The following is a 22303-nucleotide window of genomic DNA, read 5'->3' on the forward strand; positions in this document are numbered from 1 at the left end:
AATTCCACTATGTAAGCTTCAGTAGTGGTCTAGAACCTTCCAATTTGAATGTCAAACTTCCCACGCTTCTCTGTTATGGCCACACGGGAACTGCATCGTGGAGTTGCATCTTACTGCAGTGTCTTCCTCCCCTTCCTTCAGTTCGATAGCTAGGATTTCAGTGACGTTGTTTGTCACTTCATCATCTCCCAGAATCACCAAACGCAACTGTTTTTTAGCACACTGATGAAGAGGATAAAACCTTTGCACACACAGAGGCCTCACGACTTACGATCCATTAATTTAGAATAGGGAAGATGCTTGGTTCCCCTATTGCGATTTTTGTGGTTCCCTCGTTGCTCCTCATTGCCATTTGTGTGTTTGGTTCTGATTAATGTTGGATCCTTGCATGCTCAATTCCGGGTTAGGATTTGACCCAGTTTGAGTATTTCTGGATTGAGTTCTCCCCCACTTGGCCTAGAACTCACATTTCCCTTGTTTGAACTTGGAAAAAGACCCGACCAGTTTCTATTAATAAGCACATTACTTCATTCTCTTCCCCTTTCCAATTTCGCGAATGACCTCTACTTCTGCTTCCTTTGTAATTCAACACATCCAATAACTCTGTTTCAACATCACGAGCCAATTTCATCGCCTCCACACGTGTCTCAGAGTTGAAGGTCCTTACTCGCAAACGTACCTTTGATTGGATACCACCCAAAAAATACCCAATGTATTGTTCTTCGGGGAGACGCATAATTTAGGAAGATAAATATTTGAAATCTGAAATGTACTCTTCCACATCTCTAATTTGTTGAAGATCTTTCAATTCTTCGAATGGATTATTGCTCTTTCTTCATCCATATATCTCAATCAGTGCTACCTTCAACTTTAACCATGTGAGGTCATCCTCCATTTCACATAGAAGATTAAACCAATAATGGTTGCTCCCTCCATGCTAATTTTCGCCAAAGGAACCTTCACTTCTTTAGATATTCCCTATACCTCAAAATATGTCTCTACTCGCGTGATCCATCCCACTGGATCGTCACCATCAAATGACAACAGCTCCACCTTCTTCACTACCAACTTGTATTATGTAATTGGCTCCTCGATTATCTGCGACACCCTATGTAGGCCGATTCAACAGTTTCGCAAACTCTGTCAAAATAACATGACAAAATTAATCCAAGGTTTGACCCACCGAACCTTCCATCTCAGCCATTCGTATCTCCAAAGCCTCAACTTTGTCATACATTTTCAGTGGCATTCGGTTTCACTAGTTTCTATCTCTACCCGACAGGTCGGACCAATGACAAAACTCAAAATTTTAATGGAATAAAAAGGTATATTACTTAAAATTAAGAGTAGTATCTCTTACAATGACGAGATCATGAAATGATACAAAAAGAAAAACTAAACCAGAGTTCTAAGAACTCCTAAACCATAGCAAAATTGCTCCTAACTAGAGAAAGAATTCCACTAATTATTTCTTAGAATATTTTCTAAATGCCTTCATCTCTTCCTATTCCCTAATTCTTATAACATAAAATAAGATACATTATTTAACTAGCTTTTATTCCTTCCATTCATCCTTCTTGAAACTGAATGCCTTTCCCACTTCCCCTTCCCTCATTCTTTTAATGGAATATCAGTAGAATAAGAGACATTATTAACTGGCTTTTATTCCTTCCATCCATCTTACTAGAAACTAAATGTGTGTGAGGTGTGTGACTTGGGTGAGTGGGGCCCACTCTTTGGGTCCTCATTCCTTTTAATTTGTGGTATTTTATCAACCTATCTTTATAGAAATGTTTGTTAGAGGAGATAAATTAGACATATAATGTACAATACCAATAAAAGGGGTTATGTGAAAGAGTTACAAGGAAAGAAGGAACAAGAATATGATCATACATGTTAAAAATCAAAAGTCAATTTTCTACCTCTAAACCTTATATTCTTCCTACTACATATTCTATCTTCTATTGTAGGTCTTCCCGAGACTCTTGGAGAATTATATAGCACTGACACTTCACATAAAAGTTGTGTCTGGTGGCCAACATGTGTGAGTGTCCAACATGTGTGATTATATTCAATAACTCTTATTTTTATAAATTATTACTTGTGTCTATGTGTCAGTGTATTGCCTGTGTCTGTGTCAGTGCTTCATAGTGTAGATACAATTTGCACTAACTTGCCTAAATTATATTTCTCTACACCTGATTGATTGATTGATTGATTGATTGATGATTCTTCTTCCATTCAAGATCATGAGAGATAAATTTAAGAAGAAGGTAATGCCTCACTATTTTATTCAGCGTTAGGTGGAGTCACAGATGAACCAGTAACTGCATTCTTTATAGGTGCTGGACTATATTTCCTAAGCAACCTATCTTTGTTATTGTTCCACCATTCTTCTGCTTGTTGCTCACTGAATCTTCTCCTACTGTTCCCAGAAAAAGGAGAAAAAAGAGAGAAATTGTGTTAAAGATAAAAAAGAATACACAAATTAATAGTAAAATCTGAAAGTAACAAATAAAAACCTGTCCTAAAAGAAAAGAATTAATATATATCAATATGCCAATATTGAGTATATGAAAATAATTAATATATATTGGTTTGGTGGATGAGGTGAAGTGGAGTGAGCACTTGCCATGAGAGTTTATAGATATAAATTATTATGACATGATTATAGATACAAATTATAGATACTAATGCCATGAGCACTTGCCAGACTTTTTAGGAGAGTTTATAGATACAAATTATTATGACATGTTTATAAATTGTTTTCATATAATTTCTATAAGCTCTATAGGATATCTTATATAAACAGTTTGACTTTATTTATCTTTTGTTATAGAAATAGCTTGTATACAAGCACTTATATGATAAACGCTTATATAAAGCCATTAGATACACATGCATAAATACTTACATAAGTATCCCCACATTGAGAACCAAGAGTTCTATGATATAGAAATTTTTTGTAACTAACTAAAAAATAAAGATTCACATATACATATTGACATGAAGAAATTATATAGATGGAAATTTGTTAAATTAGCAACTAGCTCTCATACCTGAATCTAACACGTTTGAAAACTTTTCCGCCACCAGGAATTACTATGAGTGTGACATAAACACCATGTTCAAATTGTTCAATGATTGATGTTTCTCCTTCTCTCGTAGGCCTGTAAGACTCGGGGGATCTGGAACTATTTTCCAAGCTCGGCAAAGACACTCCTGTACTAGATATATATGAGCTGATGCTTTCTTGAACACCATTTTCTCCATCAATAGATGGAAGAGGCTCAGAAACTTCTTCATTTTCTTCCAGTCTTTGCTTTTGCAGGTTTGAAGAGTCGCTGCCTGATGCTGGTATATCAGGTGTGTTTTGTTGCTCGGACTCGAAGCTCGGTCGGAAGGAAGAAGATTCAAATTCTACATTTTCTTTCAGTAAATATTGAGCATGAGCATGGATCTCTCTCAAGTTTTCACTGCCAGGAAACTCTGGTGGCAACTTCTCAATCACGCACCCCAACTAAACAAGAATAAATGTAGAAGTTAGTTTAGCTATTTAGTTTGACTGACCAGAAATTCTTAACTTTGTTTTCTTCACACTCCTTTTCTCAAGGGAAAAGGGTCCTGGTAATCTAAAGTTTGACCAGAAGGTACGTAAAGTCTGACCAATGCTTGTTTAAGCCGGGGTTCAAACTCAGATACTCCCAATTGATTCGACCTTCACTAGGGCTCATTAACTACTTATCCCAAACAATTGGTTACCTTTTGATTTTCCATGAGGATCAAGCATTAAGGTTATTAGTTAGCCCCATTAATTAATAGTTAAGGGTCAGAAATTGATAAGAAAATGAAGGGTTATTCAGGATGAAAAATTAAGCTTATGTAAAAAAAGGGTTTGCATATCTTCAGAATTCAAATAAAAAGGAGAATGAAAACAGAATAATTTTCACAAGTAATGCATATAATATTGTTTTAATCAGTTTAAAAATAAATATATACTTCCTTTGGTAATCTTTATATGAAAAAACAAATCAAATTCAAGGAAAAGCTTTTAAAGGAGTTAACCTAAATATTTTCCCAAAAATATACATTGGACTAAATAATTGAGTCAAGACATTGTTTTAAGCAATCAAGATTTTTATTTGAATTAGAATCAAAATACCTCATCTGTCATGAACTTGATGTATTCCTTTGCTTCTCTATGCTTAGATGATTCATCTCCAGCCAATAGATTGGCTTCCTCAATATTTTTCTGAAGCTCCTGAATCTTCATATCTTGCATTTCACCCTTTTGCTTTAAACTTCGAATCTTTAGTATGAAAAGAAATATCCATAAAACTTATTAATGGATTCCTCATTATACAATAACTAATTACAAGGGTCCAGTTTGGCTAACTTCTAACTCATAAAAGCTTCTCAATTAAAATAAGTTTATGGTTCTTCAATTATTTGTGAAAAGTTATTACAAGCTTATCGATCGATGTCTATAAAGAACTTAATAAGATTTTTATTTCAAATTTCAGATGTAGAAGTTGTTCTTCAAAAAACATATAATTATAATGATAAGTGTTTCTTGAGAAGTTTATCCTAACAGACTCCCACATTTGAAAAGGGTGTAAACTTTGAAACATACATGACTTTGCAACTTTGAGACTTCTTGATTCAAAAGCTCACTTTTCTTCTTTAAATTATCAATAAGGCTTTTCGAAAATCCAGGCGAGATAGAACGTGTTGGGCTAGGCGGTCTTTTTGCATACGGTGAGGTTGGTCTTGAAGTAGCCGATGATGAAGGTGGAGCTGGAGGTTGACTTTGCGGCTGAATAAGAGGCCTAGATGGATTCTGCATGGGACTTGATGAACCTGGAAATATGACATCTTTCAAATGTAAAGTTAACGGAACTTGAGCATCTCTGGCTGCAGAAAACGATTCATGTGAACTACTTCCATGCATATTACTCCTTATGTCGAGGTATTTTGCTAGACCTGTGGCAGGAGAAAAGAGAGTTCTTGAAGGCCTAATCTCTCCCCTGTCGAATCTTTCCCTTCCGTTCGTCAAACTAGACGGACGGGTAATATCTCGATTAAAATTTGAAGCATTACTACTCTCAGAACCTTTAAGCTTAGCATAACAAGCATCACAAACGCGATGTGGTTTGCTAGGTGTTGGAGCTAATGCTGCTCTCAGTGCCTTTTTTGAACTACAAGGATGACAATACACCAATCCACAATGGTAACAGTTATGCCTTTTTCTAGTAAAACCAAACGGTTGTCTACAACCGGAACAAACAGATTGGTCAGCGCCAGAAACCCATTTATGTATGCATATACAAGTCGTAAAGTTTGCGCCACACGAGATATTCTTTACATGCCTTTCTTTCAAGGCTTCCACCAATGTTGGAGTTTTCTGATCTTCTATGTCTCCATGTCCTAACCTTCCATTAGCACCTCTTCCCCAAGTATATAGTTCACTTCTTGAAGTCAATACAGCAACATGATGTGCTCCGCATGATATTTCCTCGACGGATTCGCCTAATAACCTATCTCTAACCAGAATCGGTATTTTTCCATCAGACATTGGATTTCCAAGTTGACCGTATGCCATGCTTCCCATCGTAAAAACATGACCGGATGCAGTTAGTGCAACAGTCAAACTGTGTCCACATGCAACCTGCTGAAAATTATATTCAGCAAGTGCAGCCACACAAGTTGGTTGAAGGCAGGTTTCCTTGTTAACATGACCTAAACGATATTGATCACCATCACCCCATGTGAATAGCCTCCTTGACGAAGGAGTGTTTGAACCAGATTGATCCATAACCTCTATAATGGCTGCCGTGTGCCACAATCCACATGCAACCTTAAAAGCCTTGTGTCCACTCAATAATTGTACCTCCTTTGGATATGACACACTCTCTCTATCTCCATGCCCCAACACACCAAGCATTCCATCGCCAAATGTAAAAAGTTTCCCGTTGGAAGTTACCAATGCCGTATGCCATGTGCCACATGCTATAGATACAACCTGAAGTCCCTGTAAAGGACCATTGACCCTCTTCGGTATACAGTGGCAAACATCCGTTCCATGACCTAGAATTCCGGCATTATGTGTACCATCACCCCATGTGTATAGATCCCCAGATGTAGATATAGCACATGTATGATATTCACCACAAGCAACAAAACTCACATTAGTAACTGCTAGGGAGTCAACAAGATGGGGTTTACTGAAATCTTTATCAAACCCGTGTCCGAGTCTTCCACCAGAGTCCTCTCCCCAGGTAAAAACCTCTCCTTGCCTCGTCACTAGAGCGATGTGGCTTACGCCGGGTTCTATCTGATGAACATCAAGAACAACGTCAGACTCTAATGGCTTAGGAATCAACACATCAGTCTTCGAAGCGACTTGACTCCCTAACGCATCAGAGGAATTGCTGTCGGCCCAAACCTCTCCCCATATGAAAACATCACCTAGAGACTCTATGTCATCTGGTCCTGATCCTGCGCTACTAGCATAGCCGATACTTGAAACACTGACACGGGAACCATCTCCAACACTCGTCCTTATTGGCATACTTGCTCGATCTGACCCCACATCTGATCTTCCTCTACTCGATGTGGATTCACGAGTAACTGATTCAAAAGAAAACCTGCCTCGGGAAATACTTGAAGTAAACTCTAGTGCTCCACCAAAAGGACGATCATTCGGAGTAAATTCAACACTATCCTGCAAGTGAATATAAAAAAATTACTTCATTGAAATGTTAATGGAAAAATAGATAGATAACAACTTCAGCTGTGAAGAGAACGAGATGTAGACTTGCACACTGCACAAATAACCGAAATCAACTAAGATCTTACTGAGTCGATGAACGTATTATGATCATGACTAATGCCTGTTGTACATCCGTTGACTTTCAAATGCGTTCTTTCTTTCAAGAGTTCATGTTAAAGAGATTCTATAAGTGTTCGACTATTTGAGGATAAAGTAACGAAAGACTGCCTATTTAACAATGTGTAAACTAATAAAAGTTTAAAAATTAAATTATCATTTAAACAATATCTATTGCAACTCACATCTGTTAAATCACTTCCAGAGCGCCTCTTTCTAAGCTGTCCAGTAGAAATTAATGCGTTAAGGCCCAAAAGCCATACCTCAACCTCAGTTGTATCCTTGCAAATCTAAACATTTGAAAAGCAAAATCAGTAGATTCAAAATTCATACGAAATAGACAAACTAAATCCAACATAGAGAGTCAGTGTTTTCACTAACCAGATCAAGCGACCGTTCGCCTTTCTTATAAATAAGTGAAAACGATAGATAATCCTTTTCAGGACGCAAATATCGTCTAAAGACAGCCTGCAAAGTATAAGTTAGTGCTAACATAACCATAAATCTAGAAGCCTCTGAATGAATAAGCATTATTTAACTTACTGTTCTCTGTCCTGAGATGATGCGCAAAACTGACGACAATTTCAGATTCTTTTCCTTTCCATGAGAAATCCAAATCAGTGATGTTTCATCCTGCTAATGCCACTAAATATGAAACCATCCATACATTGATATGAACTTCAATGCATTTATAAACACACATGTATGTTTGTTATGGCATATATATAATTCATAAAAGAAACTTTTTACTGTAAGAAAAACTCACCTGTGAAAGCCTGAAATTACAAAGTTTTGGCTTCCCTTTTCGACTGTACTTAACAAACTGAGTGCCCCTTTTTAAAGTAATGAATACCTTCACACAAAAATATATAATTAAGTGGAGCACCTAAGCAACATAATATTAGCACCTAAATTTGAAGTGAATTTAATTCTTATGCACGGCCAGTGTAAAGATCCTTTACACTATCAGTCAATCACAATCGTTGGATCACTAAAAACATTTAATCTCAAATGGTGATTTGTGATTTATGGACAGCTAAGAAAGTTTTACATGGCCAGTGTATCAAATTAATCTCATTTGAAGTTTATAGAGCAAAAATGTAAACTGCAATATGAATTCAATTGCTAAATAATACCTAGAATGATGAGACCTAGTAAAAAATAAAGAACAATCACTTGAAACCTATGAAGTATTGACATATAGATACAGGTAATAATTTGATAAACTAAAAGTGATTGAATGTTATCTACATATGTATGTGTGAGACACCAAACAAACACGCATTAAATAAGAAATGTCAGTGCTCCATAGCATGAAACAAACAAATATGATCATCAAAAGGGACATTCAAAATTCTAATAATTTCTAGCTACCAAAAAATTAATTTTAAAACAGAGAAAAAAAGGATTAATTTTAATGATGAAGCTAACTTGCTCAATATCACGTTCAGGATTCCCATAACTAGAAAGATCTGCCATTCCATCTGAAAGAAATTGTAAGGAAACCACTGAAGAAGACAAAGCTCAAGCGTCATGCTTTCTACTTGGGCCTCTCATCAAACTCTCCAAAAACCTCAAGATGAAATATTTCCTAAACAAAATGCCTCAAACCCAGAATCTGAGAATGACCTAGAAGAAGATTTGTCATCCGAATCTGAAAAAGATTGAAAGTTGGTAAATGGGTATGTGAAATTTGCATGAACAAGTGTGTGATGAGTTTCTGAGCAATTGAGAGAGAGAAAGAGAAGATGCGAAAGTTTCGCAGAAGGAAAGGGAGTGAGATATTGGCGCGCTTCTTAAACTGCTTCCACGTTTTCTTTCCTTTTTAATTTTATTTATATATTACATATATTCTTAATTTTATATATATTTTTTTAGTTTACACTAACACGAAAATTGATTTTGGTTTTGGAGATATTTAAACTGCCAATAAATTTATTTAGAAAACAATTGAAATGATACTATTTAAATCTCCGACAATACACCAAAAACTTGCCTATTTTAATTGAGTTATTCAAGTTTACAGAGTTCAAAACAAGTAATAAAGTGAATTAAAGTATTCTTCTCATGAGTATTGATTATAAACCTATTTCAATATTTTTCTAGACAAATCATTTGTTTGTTATAAAAATAGAAGAACATATGTCTCATATCAATTTTAAGGCGATTTTAAGATTAACAAAACAAAATTAAGTAAGAGATACTGGTTCTAATTTCAGATGATAAAAGATAGTTAAGGATTTAATTTTGTAATAATTATGTTTGGATGCACTAGTATGTTGTTGCACGTTGTAGCAATTTTTATACCAAATTGTTCTTAGGGGTTTTCCAACTCAGTTATTATAATAACTAGATTGTGACTTGCGCGTTGCACGGATGTTATATTTTTATATGTGTATATGTAATTTTTGCATTATTAATATATAATTATTTTTCACTATAAAAATAGATAAAATAAAAATATAAAGATCTAGTATAACTAACAATATAATTAATTATCAACTTCAAAACTTAGGAGAATATTAAAATTTTAAATATCCCAACTGAAATAAAAATGATTTTTTTTCATGAACATCATTTATTTATTTGTCTATGTAAGACCCATAATTTTAAAGTACCCTTTTATGTATTTTTGGTATATTTTGGATTTTGGCTCGGAGGCTTTTAAGCCAAAGTTAATAATATTTTGGAGTTTTATAATCAAAAAGATATTTCGATGCCAATTAGAATTTCTCGTCGATAAATAAATTGAATTTAACTGCGGAAAATACTTTACGGTTAATTTAAGGCGTTTCGGGTGAAACGGTAATTTAATAAATATCTAGATTTTGAGATATTTGTTAAGTTATATTAATTATATATATATTTATGTATATATGTTTGATAGAAAAGAAAGGAAAGGAAATAGAAAAGAAAGGAAAGGAAATAGAAAGGAAAGAGAATAGAAGAAAGGAAAAAGGAAGGAAAACAAAATCCCTCGTCTTCTTCCTCTGTTAACCGTGAGACCAATTTTGCATAGTTTCGAGGACGAAACTAATTTTAGGGGGGGAGTAATGTAAGACCCATAATTTTAAAGTACCTTTTATGTATTTTTGGTATATTTTGGATTTTGGCTCGGAGGCTTTTAAGCCAAAGTTAATAATATTTTGGAGTTTTATAATCAAAAAGATATTTCGATGCCAATTAGAATTTCTCGTCGATAAATAAATTGAATTTAACTGCGGAAAATCCTTTACGGAGAATTTAAGGCGTTTCGGGTGAAACGGTAATTTAATAAATATCTAGATTTTGAGATATTTGTTAAGTTATATTTATTATATTTATATATGTTTGTTTGGAGGGAAAAAGAAAGGAAAACTAGAAGGAAGGAAAAGGAAAAGAAAATAGTATAAAAAGGAAGAAAGGAAAAACAAAGGAAAGAAAAACAAAGGAAGGAAATTCTAAAATTTCCATCTCCTTCCTCTGAGCCTCACGCAAGCAACCCAAAAATCCATCCTTCTCCATTTTTCGTTTTCGTTGCTTCCTTTCCTTCAAAACTAGTGACCCAAGGTTGGGTGTGAGTTAGATCAAGGTTTTCGCAACTCCACTCTTCCTCTTTGATTCGAAAACGAAGAAAAACGGTTTTGAGATCCAAACACAAACCCCTCTGTTTCTTCTAGATCCAAACCTCATTTCTCGAAGAGATAGAAGGGAAAGTTGCTCACCACCACGCTACGGTGCTAGTGAACTAATTTGGAAGCGGCGTTGCGAGCGGAGATTTTACCGGAATTACTCGCGGTACCGGAAACGCGCGTTAAAGCTAACGTTGAGGTAAGGGCTCCTTCCAAACTTCTAGCTTGCATTAGGGACTTATCTGTAGTTGTGTGGGAAGGAATTTGTTAGGGTTAAATGTATCGATTTGGGGAAAAACGAAACTAGTGCGTTATGGGTAAAAACCTTAGAGTTAGGTTTTGTTTATAGTGATGAATGTTTCGTGGTAAATGAAATTTGATGTATCTGGGTGTTATGTTGCGTGATTTGTGTTCGTTGTATTTGGTGTGTTCGTACTTGATGTTTGTTAATTGGTGTGGTTGTTGTGAATTATGGTTTGAATGTGAAAGTATGTTTGAATTTGTTTCTGTGGAATTTGAAAACCATTAGAGTTAAACGAGTATTAAAAATGGGGAATCTTTTAATACCTCGGTTTACTTAATGTGTATTTGAGGAAAATGTTTAAGTTAACTGGGCGTTGAGAATGGGGAATCTCTTAATGTCTCGGTTACTTAACTATCGTTTTTGAAAATCGTTTCGGTAAATGAGTATTAAGAATGGGGAATCTCTTAATGACTCGTTTACTGAATGTTTTGCGAGAAAATCGTTTAAGTCAAAAGTATATTAAGAATGGGGAATCTCTTAATATGACTGTTTGCTTAACGTTTTGTTTTGAAAATCATTAAGTTAAATCGGTATTAAGAACGGGGAATCTCTTAATGACTTATTTAATTAATGTTGTTTGAAAGTCGTTTAAGTTAAATGGGTATTAAAAATGGGGAATCTTTTAATATCTGCATTTGCTTAACGATTGTTGTGAATGGAGTCTGTGTATGCTCATGCATTTCATTTGGTAAATTGTGTCGACCCGTGATAGGTGACACCTTGGTAAACTGTACTGACCCGTGATAGGTTGTACGTTTACGATTTACTATTTAGTAATTCGTGTTGACCCGTGATAGGTGACACCTTGGTAAACTGTACTGACCCGTGATAGGTGGTACGTTTACGAGTTACTATTTAGTAAATCGTGTTGACCCGTGATAGGTGACACCTTGGTAAACTGTACTGACCCGTGATAGGTGGTACATTTACGATTTACATTTTTGGTGAATTGTGCTGACCCGTGATAGGTGGCACCTAGGTAAACAGTACTGGTCTGTGATAGGCGGTACGTTTACGATTCCCGCTTTTTCTTTTAGTAAATCGTGTTGACCCGTGATAGGTGACACCTCGGTAAACTGTACTGACCCGTGATAGGTGGTACGTTTATGATTTACGCATTTTAGTAAATCGTGCTGACCCGTGATAGGTGGCACCTCGGTAATTGGTACTTTGGCCTGCGATAGGCGGTACAATTATGATTTACGGCCCTTCGAGGAGGGTTTTGGTTTGGAATTCCGAGTCCATGCATTTTGGCATATACGCATTGCATTAGGGTGCTTGGCACACGAGTCGTGTTTGATTGAGTTTTATGATTGAGTGATTTGAATTTGATTTATCGTGTTAATTGCGTTGAAAATGCTAAGTGTTATGTGTTGATTATTGTGTGTAAGTATGATGGTTATCGAGATCCCAATTGCCGTGGTAATCGCGTAGAAATTGCTAAGTGTTAAGTTGTGAACTTGATTAGGAATGACTTAGGTTAATTCATGAATTTTTGGAAAAATGATCAGGGAAATCGATTTCCCAATCGATTGGATGGAAGTCAGGGGCTTGGCCAAATGAACAAAATCGATTAGCCAATCGATTTTGTAATCAGTTTTCAAAAATTACCTTTCGAAATCGATTGCCCAATCGATTGGCCCTTAAGTCAGGGGCTCAGCTATCCTGTCAATCGATTGCCCAATCGATTGAATCAAGCCAGAGTTCAAAATTTCACTAAAAACCTTCAGGAAATCGATTTGGAAATCGATTGGTATTAAGTCAGGGGCTCCGTTATCCTGTCAATCGATTGCCAAATCGATTGATTCAGCCCAGGATTCTATTTTCATTAAAAATCTTCACCCCAATCGATTGCCCAATCGATTGGCTCAGTGAAAATCCTCAGTTTTAGTTGTATGATTAATTGCTCATGAATCTATCCATGTCTTGTTTTATTATGTGTTAATTAGGAGATCGAGAACTGCATTTTACCTTCATTTTCATTGGCAATGTACTGTATGAACTTTTCGCATATTGAAAATCCTGTTAAGGTGCATGCTTAGTTGAAAAGTTGTTTTGAGCATTCAAAAACTTAATTGCTATGTGTTAACTGTTATTTTCTGGTTGGTGACCCTTTACACTATTGTGGAAATCTGGGCTTTGCCCTCAGATGAGAGTCAGGACGGCCCTACCGGTTCGTACCCTACGGACAGGAATGGAGATGGGAACGCTTGACTGCAGTTACGTTAGGAGGATCTCACGGGGCGCGTGGAGATTACTGAGGGTGTATAGCTTTTTGGTAGGATGATCAGATTAGGATGATGTATAGGGACTAGGGGTCCTTCTTTTTGGTTTGGAGTATTTTTAGTTTGGAAAACTGTACTTATACAAATATTATCAGTTTGATATCATCTTTGGATGGGTTCCATGTACCATTTGATGTTATGTAAATGTTTTGGATTTATAATTGGAGAAACTTTTCCGCTGCGTAAATTATAATGACTCAATTATTTATCCAAAAGCATTTCCTCATTTGTTTTACTCTGTTTTATTTTAATTTCTTTTGAAAAAAAAAAATATACCCTCGCTTTGAAAAACGGGGTGTTACAGTCTACACGTTAAATTTTGGTGTATTTACATCATTGTTGTATATGCCAAATTATTAGTTATACTTAACCATAATTATTTTTGTTGAATAACCTTTGAACATTTGTAATTAATAATGTTATATATGTCAAATTATTATATATAGAACTAATAATGTTAAATATGCCAATGCGAAATGAAAATTATTTTATTTCACAAACATCATTTATTTATTTATTTACACGTTAAATTTTGGTTTATTTGCATAATTGTTACTCCTCAACTATTTTAGTTGAAAAATTAGCCATAGTTATTTTCGTTGAAGAACCTTTGAGCATTTTTAACTAATAGTGTTATAGTGTTTGTTAATGGGATACAAAATATATTGTGAACTTGACATTGGAGAGTTGAGTTCAAATAACATTTTTTTAAAGCAAAATTGAAAGTGCAAAGAAGCCATCGCAATAAATTGACATTTCGATTATATTAGTTTTTTTCAGCACCCTAAAAATATTATTATAAAATAAAAAGTCTGTAGGTGTCAGGTTGTTTGAGAAGACTCACTTGTAGGGTCAGGTGTTGTGTAATTCAAGGATTTGAATTAGTGGATAAATTCATCTAAGTTGGTGGTGAACTAGAATAAATCTGCTTGTGTCACTTTACTTATGCACTCTTTACTTTGTTATTGTCTCTGATTACTTAAACATGATTGATATTGCCTCTGTTTTAGTTAAGATCACTAACCCAAACAACTTCTTGAATAAATAATCAAAAAGAGTCCAACTTAGACAAACACATTTCAACGCCTATTCTCTTGTTTGCGCTTCAGTATGGTGGATAATTTCATATATGGATTAAGTCTGAAAAATATAATAGGATCTTTAGACCTTATCATGATAAAATTGTTGTAGTATTTATTGAAGATATCTTGATTTATTCTAAAACCCCAACATAACATATACAACATCCCAAAATTGTACTGATAGAGTTGTTGCTAAATCTATTAAGTGTGAATTTTGGATGTCCAAAATGAAATTCGTAGGTCATGTATCTTCCAACAAAGGGGTAGCAATATATCCCTCCAAAGTAGAGGCAATAATTTTTACACTAGTATCTCAATGTACCAATACCCTAACTTGTTGGGAACTATATTTAGTTTGGATTAAATCTTAGTATACAAACTAATGGCTAATAGACTACTATTAAGGACACATCAGTCTTGACTAAAAAAGTATTCTTCTTATAATTTTCTCTGATGATAAGAAAATAATTGCGTACAAGTTATTCTTGGTCCAGAGGTAAATTTTTAGATAACTAACTTAGAACATAATCTTGTTAAGAGTGAAATACTTGGTACTCAAGCATGTGTATGGTTATGGATATTTTATGTTAAGTAACTGAATGAAGATAGATGAAACTAGTAATAAATGAAGGTGTGCAAACATGAGAATGGAGGGTTGAATTAAGTTGGCCTAATTTTAAAACTTTTTTCTTAATTTTAGTTCTGATTTGATGACTTAATTGTTTGAACTAATCAGAGGAAGCAATAAACAGACAAAGCATAAGTAAAAACAACACATTTGATTTTATCCTAGTTCATCACCAACTTAGTAGCTACGTCCAATCCTCTCACAAAGAAGAATTTATCCACTAATTCAAAACTTGAATTACAACAGCACATGACCCTACAAGTTAGTCTTCTTAGAAAAACCTAAACCTACATACTTTTTGACGCAAACCACACCTTGATCCAATAAGTCAAGTATTGTCTACACAACTTGAGATCCACATATTGTTAGAGGTTAACTACCCACTTGACCCTACAAGTTAAGTCTTCTCAATAAAACATGAGATCCACATATTGCTTGAGACCTACTAAAGCCATTATCAGGTTGGGTTACAATGAGTTGGAAACTAGTAAGATTTTCCCACACTACAACACTTACAATATTTTACTTTGAACAAGTGTTTTTCAAGAACTTGAAACCTTAAACTTTGAAAAATTGAGCTCTTCATATTTTTCTAAATAACTTTGGTTTTTAAGATTTCTGAGTTTTTCGGTTCGTTGATTCTTCTTTAGCCTTAAGTGCTATTTATAGAAAAAAATTAGGCCTTCAGTTTAGTCCCTTGTGAATTATGAGTCTTATCCTTTTTCCAGCTTGGTCAACAAATATTTCTTCCAAATATAATTCTTAATGTTATGTTTTGATAATATGACCATTAGCTAATTCTTTATTTCCGAATCTGATCTAAGAAATTCATCTAGAAAGATATAGTGCGTATTTGTTCATATTACGTTTGCAAATTGATTCACTTGAGTTTTTCTTCATACGCTTTATTTGATTTGGGTAGGAACTATTATGGTTTTGTTCTAGGACCTTAAAAAGTAAAGATACGACTAAGTCCAATATGTTATGAGCAATCTATCAAAGTCTTTGACCTTCCATCAGAGTCGTACTTTTTCCATCAGAATTATTGTGTTGCTTGAATAATTATTTCATAGGCAAAATTTCGTGACTTATAATTAGTGGCATGGGAAATTTCACATTTGTTTCATTATCAAAGTCAATGCAACTTCAGAGGCGGCTTATTAGAGGCAGTGTTCGAGAACATGTTGCAATTATTTGAGCTAGCGGAACATGAGCTTCATAGGCAGGCTTGAACAATAGACTTCATAGGCATACTATAATTATTGTTCATTAGAGGCATGGAAACTCCAAAGACAAGCTGAAGCTTCAGGGTCACGCTGATTTACCAAAAACACATTGAGTTTCCAGAAGCACGTTGAACTACCAAAAGCACACTAACAGAGGCAGATGCACATATTTTCTAGAACATGCAACTTTTCTGATTTTGACGTTTTCGATGACTAATTTGATTATGTTTCCATAGACATTTTTACTTCCTCTAATGACTTCCTTTGATCATTTCCTCTGGTTGTTTCCTTTGATCCTTCCATCTGGTTGTTTCCTCTGGTCTTTTCCTGTGGCCGTTTCTTCTTTAATTTATGTTCTAAGGTTTGGTTCCAACAATCTACCAATTGTATATGACTTCTTCTTCTAATATTGTTTCTTTTGATTTCATGTTCTAAGTCTTGTACGCGTAATGAAGTCATTAGTCCAAACAAATTGTTCTCATAAAATACATTTGTTAACATCAAAATCACAAGAGGGAAAACTAACTTTGTTCCAACAATAGAGTCCTTTATAATTTGTAGTGTTAACTCTACCTCTTTTGGAATTGAAAACCCTATAAGTAAACATCCACCTTATGAATTTTCATTGGATATACATTGATGATAAGGATAAGGAGAAAAGAAAGATTTTCAGAGGACATTAAGTTTCACCGATGAACTTGCGGTTTCTACCTCTTAACATTAAGATTTGAATTACACTTTTCCTGAAGAAGGATACATGATCTACTACTTTGATCAAACCAATTAATTCTACCTATTCCCTAACCCATAAGAGTCACTTATTCATTCACCCTAGATCCAGTAATTGGTGTGAGATGGGTTTATAAAACAATATACAATAAGAATGATTATTTCTCTAACTACACAAAATAATTGGTAGATTTTCCAGCTTGATGTCAAATCATCTTTCCTCTATAATAAATTGAGTGAAGCTGTTTAGGTGTAGCAACCAAGAGGATATGCAAGAAAGTAAAAATGGGTAGTGAACAAAGATTATTCACAAATAAAAGCAAAGAAGGAAAAACTTATCATAGTTAGTGTTTATGTCGATGATTTAACTTTTACTGGGAATTGTGAAGTTTTGACGTTTGAATCTAAAAGTTATATGTTAAGAGAGTTTGATATGTCTGATTTGGGAAAGATAAGGTTTTCTTAGGATTAAGAGCAAAAATCTAATGCCATTTATATATGCCAAAAGAAATAAGCATTAGAGGTTTGAAAAGGCTTGGTATGATGAAAACTAATTTAGTGATAAGTCCAATGGTTTCAGGTCTCAAAGTAAGTAGGAATGGAGTTGGAAACAATGTGGATGAAGCATACTACAATCAGTTAGTGGATAGTGTAATGTATCTCATTGCCACAATACTTGAAATGATGCTTGTTACTTACCTCATTAATATATATATAACAAAAAACTATAGCCGACTCATTAATAAGCATCTAGGAATGCTTTTAATATTTAAAGGGGATTGTGAACTATGGAATTTATTATAAGAAAGGAGCATATAAGAGTTGTTAACCTTTACATAAAGTGTTTATGCTCATCATAGAAAAAGACCCTTAGATATTGATGAATGATTACTCATACCTCTTCTAATAGGTGATTGTTTTATTTTGAGAGTAAAATTTTAAAAAGGGTAGGGGATGTAACGGTCCTCTCACTACTTTAAAGAAATAATATAGTATTCAAATATTTAAATAAAATGTTTACGAGAATTAAAATAAATATGAAATTATTATAATATGATTTTTATTTAATAACGTAAATTTTTGTAAAATTAAATTAGGACCAAGGTTAGCATAGTAAAATAGTAGTATTAGTGAGACCAAGTGTATTATTCCTTTTGAGCCTCATTCATTCAATTGACTAATTACTTACGGTAATTACTACCTTACTTACGGGAATTCAACCTACATTTAGCCTCATTCATTTAATTGATTAGTTACGCACTCCACAATTCTTAAAAACACCAACACTCGGTACTGTTCACCATCTCCTTCATCCATCAATTTTCTCCCCTTTTTTCAAAAGCTTTCAAAAACAATAGCCTTCTGAAGTCTCCCACACCTGCCTCGACCCCTTGCATGTTCATTTTCTCCTCTCAATCTCCAGTAATCAACCAAAAGATTACCAAAGGAAGATAAAAAGCAAATTGGGGAATCTCCAAAGCTAAAACAAGGCATAAAAGACAGTAGGAGTTGGGAGATGATAGAGCCGACATTGTCAGTTACTGTAGAAATGATTTTTATGGGTTTGATATTAGGTTTAATTAAAATATGAGAGTAAAGGATGTTGGAAGCAAAATGGTTTTCCTCTTGTGATTTTGATGTTAATAAAGGTATTTTGTGATAACAATTTGTTTAGACTAATGGCTTAAGTGTGCAAAATTAGAACAACAAAATCAGAGGAAGATACCAGAGGAAGCACTGAAAGCAATGCAAAAGCATACAAAAGCATATGTGTCTGCCTTCTGAAAGCAATGTGCCTCTAGAGGTTATGAAAATGGCCTATGATAGTTGACTTTGAAGTTTAGGTCTAAAGACTACCTATGATAATTGGGTCTGAAGATTGACTCTGAAACTGATTGTGAAGACTGAATTTGAAGCATGCCTCTAAAATCCTTGTGTGCATATGATATGCACAAACTAAACATGCCTTTGAAGAGTTTATATAAAGCTATCATTAACTATGAATAGATTATTCAAGCCATGCATTCAAAGCTCATATTCCACTAATCAAAATTTGCAACACACTCAAAATGTTGCCTATGATATGCGGCCTCTAATGTTGCACTGGCTCAGATGATTCCACAATGTGATTATCCCAAAGTCACTAATTTTGAGTCACACAATTTTTCCTCTAACTTTATTATCCAAGAAACACATCATCTCACTTCAATAAAGTCAATTTCTTTTATGGAAAGACAACGACTCTAATTCAAATAATTCATTATGAAGATTCATGTGAATAAGTTTTTTAACACAATCTGAAATTAGATATGATCAAAATTGTAATTGAACAAAATATTTGACCAAGGTGAAAATAAGATATGGCCAAACTATTGTTCACAATAAGTTATGGTCAAAATATTGTTCACCAAAATATATGATCAAAATATTGTTCATAAGAAGATATGGCCAAAATATTATTCACAAGAAGATATGGTCAAAATATTGTTCACAAGAAAATATGATCAAAATATTATTCACAAAAAGATATGGCCAAATTATTTTTCACAAGAAGATATGGTCAAAATATTGTTCACAAGAAAATATGGTCAAAATATTATTCACAAAAAGATATGGCCAAATTATTTTTCACAAGAAGATATGGTCAAAATATTGTTCACAAGAAGATATGGTCAAAATATGGTTCAAGAGAAGATATGGTCAAAAATATTGTTCACAAGAAGATAAGGTCAAAACCTTTGGATGAAAAAGAAACCCTAATCTATTCTATAAATAGATACTCAAGGATGATGAAGAAACCACAAACTCATGAACTCAGAAAATCCATTCAATTCAGAAAAACTTTTGAAAGCTAAAATTTCCTAAGTATTCAAATTTCAAAGTTTTAAGTTATAGGGAAGCACTTGCTCAAATAGATATTTATTCAGTTTTTTAGTGTGAGAAATCAATTGCAATAATCTACTTTGTAGAACAAAACACAATTCGTTCTAAACTTGTTTAACCTAGCCCGATAGTGGTTTTAGTGTTCCTTAAGCAATATGTGGTTTTCAGGTTGGGTTGAGAAGACTTGACTAGTAAGGTCAAGGTGTAGTTGTCTTCAACAATACGTGGTTTTCAACTTGTGTGGAGAAGACTTGACTTTTATGGTAAAGGTGTTTGTTTTCCTCAAAAAGTATGTACGTGTCTGGTTATTTTGAGAAGATTGACTTGTAGGGCCAGGTGCTGTGTAATTCAAGAATTTGAATTAATGGTTTAATCCTTCTAAGTGTTGGGATTGGATGTAGCTACCAAGTTTTTTGTGAACCAAGATAAATCTGCTTATGTCACTTTACTTTTGCACATTTTGTTGGAACCAAGTTTGTCCCTCGAACAATTCCTTATGTGTTTTGATCTTAACAAAGGTATTACGTGAGAACAATTTATTGCACTAACGACTGCATTAAGTATGCAGAAATTAGAACAGGAAAATCATAGGAAACGACTAGAGGATACCACTAAAGGATATCACCATAGGAAGTGACAAGATGTAGTCACCAGAGGAAGTAAAAATGTCAAACGAAACAAAATCAAATTAGTCAATGAAATCCTCAGAATCCGAAAAATGCATGCACTAGAAAAGTTAGCCCATTTTCCTCTAATAGCATGCTTCTAGTAGTTTAGTGTGTTTCCACGTCTGCCTCTAAAGACTGAAACATGCATCTTGTTAGCATGTTTTCAATGAGTCTACGCACCTGCCTATAAAGAATTTCATTTCTCTAAAGATTCATCATGACTTTAAAGAATTATGTGCCTCTGAATATTTAACGTGCCTTTTAAGAATTATGTCCCTCTAATGATTCAACGTGTTTTTGGAGTTTTTATGCCTCTAATGAACATTAACTTTAGCATGCCTCTAATGAATAGTAACTGTAGGATGCCACTGATGAACAATAATTGTAGGATGCCTCTAATGAATAGTATTTTTGAGCATGCTTTATGAAGTTTGAATCCATTTTTCAAGTCTACATCTGAAGCATATATTTTGCTAACTCTAAGGATTGCAACTCATTACAGAATGTTGCCTCTGATATGTAGCACACTCTGAAAGTTGCACTGACTCTGATAATGCAACAAATGTGAAGTTTCCCATTAAGTGACACAGCTTTACACCTGTCTCTAACTATAGTTAATCAAGCATCACATCAACAAATTACAACAAAGTCAATCACTATGAAGAATAAAAGTCAATAATTCTATTGGACAAAAGTCAATGACTCCAATGGAACGTCGAAAGCTCTGATAGATTGAGAAAAATATTGAATTGGACTTAGCCATATTCTTACTTTTGAAGGTCCAAGAACATGTCTAAAATTTCTCCCGCCCAAATCAAATCAAGCATTTGAGGGAATACTCAAGTGAATCAATTAGCAAACATAATTTGAAAAATACGCACAATATCTTTCTAGAAGAACTACTCTTATCTAATTGGGAAATTAAGAATTGCCTAGCGGTCATATTATAAAGATCATATCATTAAAAGCTATATATGGTGAAAAAATTTGTTGACCAAGGTGAATTTGAGTTATGATTAAGAAACTCAAAAATAAATTCACAAACCCTTATTTCATTTATAATTAGTGAATCAAGGCTAGAGAAAAGTGTGTACAACGCGAACTCACAAACTCTAAAATCCTAAAAAACAAAGCTATTCAAAAAACATCAAGAGCTCAATTTTCTACATATTCAGAGTTTAATGGTTTTATGTTCTAGCAAAACACTTGTTCAAAGTAAAAATAGTTTTAGTGTGGGAAAATCATGGTATAAAATATGCTTAGTAGAAGTAAAACCAAACCAGTTTCCCACTCATTATAACTTAGCCCGTTAGTGGCTTTAGTGTGTCTTAAGCAATATGTGGATCTCAGGTTGTGTTGATAAGATTTGGCTTGTAAGCCCAAGTTTGTAGTTTACCTCTAACAATCTGTAGGTTTTAGGTTGTGTAGAGAAGACTTGATTTATAGGGTCAATGTGCGGTTTTGCTTAAAACGTCTGTAGGTTCAGGTGGTTTTGAGAAGACTAACTGGTAGGGTTATGTGTTATTGTAATTCAAGTTTTGAATTAGTGGATAAATTCTTCTGTGTGAGCGGATTGGACGTAGCTACCAAGTTGGTGATGAACTTAGATAAAATATGGTGTATTATTTTTTTTCCTTTGCCCTATCTATTTACTGTAACCTCTTATTAGTCTAAATAGTGAAGTCGCCAAACCAAAATTAGAATTAAAATTAAGAAAAGAATATTTAAATCAGGCAAACACAATTACATGCCTCTTTTCGTGTTTGCACACCTTCAATTGGCATTAGAGCTTGGTCTCAAGGTTGAGCACTTTACAGTGTTTGAGGAAAGATCCAAGAATTCAACATGTTTGGAATTAGTGAAGAAGCTACTGGTGGAAACATCAATATACCATATTTATTTGATGAATAACATTTTGAATTTTGTAATGACAGGCTGATGAGTTTCTTTATTTCACAAGATCCTGAACTTTAGAACTTGGTGGAAGATGGTTATACT

At 34.2% G+C, this 22303-nt stretch overlaps 1 protein-coding gene across 1 annotated transcript; it reads right to left on the reverse strand.

Moving 5' to 3' along the window:
- Positions 1-1811: 1811 nt before the first annotated feature.
- Positions 1812-8692, reverse strand: LOC101502133 (PH, RCC1 and FYVE domains-containing protein 1-like). Its single transcript, XM_073367041.1, has 9 exons — positions 8321-8692; positions 7656-7742; positions 7433-7525; positions 7271-7357; positions 7075-7179; positions 4634-6724; positions 4163-4309; positions 3060-3520; positions 1812-2425 (listed from the first exon to the last, which is right to left on the reverse strand). Exons 1-9 carry the CDS (start codon positions 8366-8368, stop codon positions 2290-2292), a joined length of 3255 nt encoding a protein of 1084 aa, XP_073223142.1. The 5' UTR covers positions 8369-8692; the 3' UTR covers positions 1812-2289.
- Between the last annotated feature and the right edge of the window lie 13611 nt (positions 8693-22303).

This window comes from Cicer arietinum, chromosome 4, assembly GCF_000331145.2.
Source record: "Cicer arietinum cultivar CDC Frontier isolate Library 1 chromosome 4, Cicar.CDCFrontier_v2.0, whole genome shotgun sequence".
Taxonomy (NCBI): Eukaryota; Viridiplantae; Streptophyta; class Magnoliopsida; order Fabales; family Fabaceae; genus Cicer; species Cicer arietinum.